The sequence below is a fragment of the Cicer arietinum genome, chromosome 6, assembly GCF_000331145.2.
Source record: "Cicer arietinum cultivar CDC Frontier isolate Library 1 chromosome 6, Cicar.CDCFrontier_v2.0, whole genome shotgun sequence".
Taxonomy (NCBI): domain Eukaryota; kingdom Viridiplantae; phylum Streptophyta; class Magnoliopsida; order Fabales; family Fabaceae; genus Cicer; species Cicer arietinum.
Window position 1 is genome coordinate 52523466 of NC_021165.2, and position 3369 is coordinate 52526834.

Here is a 3369-nt window from a genome sequence, read left to right on the forward strand (position 1 = left end):
AAGGTTATATAAAGGAAAGAAGGAAATAGAAAGGAAGGAAAAACAAAGAAAGAAAAAAAGGAAGGAAAGAAAAAACAAAATTTCCATCTTCCTCTCCCTCCCTGCACGCGCGACCCATTTTCCTCCTCCTCCCATTTTTCATTTTTGTTGCTTCCTTTTCTTCAAAACTAGTGACCCAAGGTTGGGTGAGTGCTAGAACAAAGATTTCGCAACTCCACTCTTCCTCTTTGATTCGAAAACGAAGAAAAACGGTATTTGAGATTCAAACACAAACCCCTTCGTTTCTTCTATATCCAAGCTTCATTTCGTGAAGAGTTAGAAGGGAAAGTTGCCACTACCGTGCTACGGCGCTAGTGGACCAGTTTTGGAAACGGTGTTGCGAGCGGCAAATTTACCGGATTTACTCACGGTGCCGGAAACGCACGTTTGAGCTAACGTTAAGGTAAGGGCTCCTTCCAAACTTTTAGTGTGCATCTAGGGCCTTATCTGTGGTTGTGTGGAAACGAATTGTGTTAGGATTGGAGTATTGTTTTGGGAAAAATGATTTTACCTCATGTATGTAAGATTTTGAATAAATGAAATTTATTATGTTGATTTGTGTTCATCGTATTTGGCATGTTCATACTTGATGTTTGTTGATTGATGTGTTTTGGTGTGAATTATGAATTGAATGTGAGAATTTGTTTGAGTTTGTTTTGTGTGGAATTTGAAAACCATTAAGTTAAATGAGTATTAAGAATGGGGAATCTCTTAATGTCTTGGTTACTTAATATTTGTTTTGAAAACCGTTTAAGTTAACTGGGCGTTAAGAATGGGGAATCTCTTAATGTCTCGGTTACTTAATATTTGTTTTTGAAAATCGTTTAAGTTAACTGGGCGTTAAGAATGGGGAATCTCTTAATGTCTCGGTTACTTAATATTTGTTTTTGAAAATCGTTTAAGTTAACTGGGCGTTAAGAATGGGGAATCTCTTAATGTCTCGGTTACTTAATATTTGTTTTTGAAAATCGTTTAAGTTAACTGGGCGTTAAGAATGGGGAATCTCTTAATGTCTCGGTTACTTAATATTTGTTTTTGAAAATCGTTTAAGTTAACTGGGCGTTAAGAATGGGGAATCTCTTAATGTCTCGGTTACTTAATATTTGTTTTTGAAAATCGTTTAAGTTAACTGGGCGTTAAGAATGGGGAATCTCTTAATGTCTCGGTTACTTAATATTTGTTTTTGAAAATCGTTTAAGTTAACTGGGCGTTAAGAATGGGGAATCTCTTAATGTCTCGATTACTTAATATTTGTTTTTGAAAATCGTTTAAGTTAACTGGGCGTTAAGAATGGGGAATCTCTTAATGTCTCGGTTACTTAATATTTGTTTTTGAAAATCGTTTAAGTTAACTGGGCGTTAAGAATGGGGAATCTCTTAATGTCTCGGTTACTTAATATTTTGTTTTAAAGAAAAATCGTTTAAGTTAACTGGGCGTTAAGAATGGGGAATCTCTTAATGTCTCGGTTACTTAATATTTTGTTTTAAAGAAAAATCGTTTAAGTTAACTGGGCGTTAAGAATGGGGAATCTCTTAATGTCTCGGTTACTTAATATTTTGTTTTAAAGAAAAATCGTTTAAGTTAACTGGGCGTTAAGAATGGGGAATCTCTTAATGTCTCGGTTACTTAATATTTGTTTTTGAAAATCGTTTAAGTTAACTAGGCGTTAAGAATGGGGAATCTCTTAATGTCTCGGTTACTTAATATTTTGTTTTAAAGAAAAATCGTTTAAGTTAACTGGGCGTTAAGAATGGGGAATCTCTTAATGTCTCGGTTACTTAATATTTGTTTTTGAAAATCGTTTAAGTTAACTGGGCGTTAAGAATGGGGAATCTCTTAATGTCTCGGTTACTTAATATTTGTTTTTGAAAATCGTTTAAGTTAACTGGGCGTTAAGAATGGGGAATCTCTTAATGTCTCGGTTACTTAATATTTGTTTTTGAAAATCGTTTAAGTTAACTGGGCGTTAAGAATGGGGAATCTCTTAATGTCTTGTTTACTTAATGTGCGTTTGTTTGTGAAAAATCGTTTAAGTTAACTGGGCGTTAAGAATGGGGAATCTCTTAATGTCTCGGTTACTTAATATTTGTTTTTGAAAATCGTTTAAGTTAACTGGGCGTTAAGAATGGGGAATCTCTTAATGTCTCGGTTACTTAATATTTGTTTTTAATTAGCAAAGTATTGTATGAACTTTTCGCATATTGAAAATCCTGTTAAGGTGCATGCTTAGTTGAAAAGTTATTTTGAGCATTCACAAACTAAATTGTTATGTGTTAACTGTTATTTTCGGTTGGTGACCCTTTACAATTATTGTGGAAATCTGGGCTTTGCCCTCAGATGAGAATCAGGACGATCCTACCGGTTCGTACCCTACGGACGGGAATGGAGATGGGAACGCTCGACTGCAGCTACGTTAGGAGGATCTCACGGGGCGCGTGGAGATCACTCAGGGTGTTTAGTTGTTTTGTAAAATGATCAGACTAAGTTGTCACAGAGGGAACATATGTCTTTCTTTTGGGTTGCGTTTATTTTTAAACCGGAAGACTGTACTACTTTTGTTATGAATATATTTTGAATTCATGGATTGAGAATTTTTCCGCTGCTCGTAAATTCTGTTGACTTATTTGTCGTTGTGTTACGACTTAAATATTTATCCAAATGTGGGTTACCTTATTTATTTCCCTGTTTTATTTTAATTCCTTTTGAAAAAAATACACTCACGCTTTGAAAAACGGGGTGTTACAAATGGGTTGACTTCCTTTTGGTAATTCTGCTAGTTCCCATGTGTTGTTACGTTCAATGGCCTTAATCTCTTCGATCATGGCAGTTTTTCCATTTTCCGTCTCGCAGTGCCTCTTCGAGGTTAATGTTTTCAGTATCACCTTCTTGCTTATGGGATCAAATAGCTTGTACCCTTTTGTCTTCTCATCATACCCAATGAATATGTACTTCTGACTTTTGTCTTCAAGCTTCGTTCTTCGTTGATCTGGTACGTGTGCATACGCCACAATACCAAATATTTTGAGATGAGAAACTGTTGGCTTATGTCCGCTCCATGCTTCTTGTGTTGTTTGATCTTCTAACTTCGAATGTGGACATCGATTCTGAACATAAATAGCACATTGTACAACTTTTGCCCAGAATTCCTTCGACATGTTCTTGCTTTTAAGCATTGATCGAATCATGTCGAAAACTGTTCGATTCTTCCTTTCAGCCACATCGTTTTGTTGAGGTGAATATGGTGCAGTTAGAAATCTCCTTATGCCCTGCTCTTCACAATACTTCATAAAGGCTGTTGAAATATACTCACCACCTCTGTCAGATCGAACG

The 3369-nt window shown here is 35.7% G+C and overlaps 1 protein-coding gene across 15 annotated transcripts in view; it reads left to right on the plus strand.

Moving 5' to 3' along the window:
* The window catches only part of LOC101493605 (uncharacterized), a 44036-nt gene that overhangs the window by 19454 nt on the left and 21213 nt on the right, over positions 1-3369 (plus strand). For 5 of the 15 annotated variants that reach the window (XR_012163822.1, XR_012163821.1, XM_073370571.1 and 2 more), the window contains exon 7: positions 2377-2712. The exons of the other annotated variants lie outside the window; for them this stretch is intronic. Coding sequence is in view for 1 of the 5 variants with exons in the window: in XM_073370570.1 (XP_073226671.1) it covers positions 2377-2380 (4 nt within the window). In the remaining 4 variants the exon portion in view is untranslated. Of the gene's footprint in view, positions 1-2376; positions 2713-3369 lie in introns of those variants that run through there. 15 annotated transcript variants of the gene reach the window in all.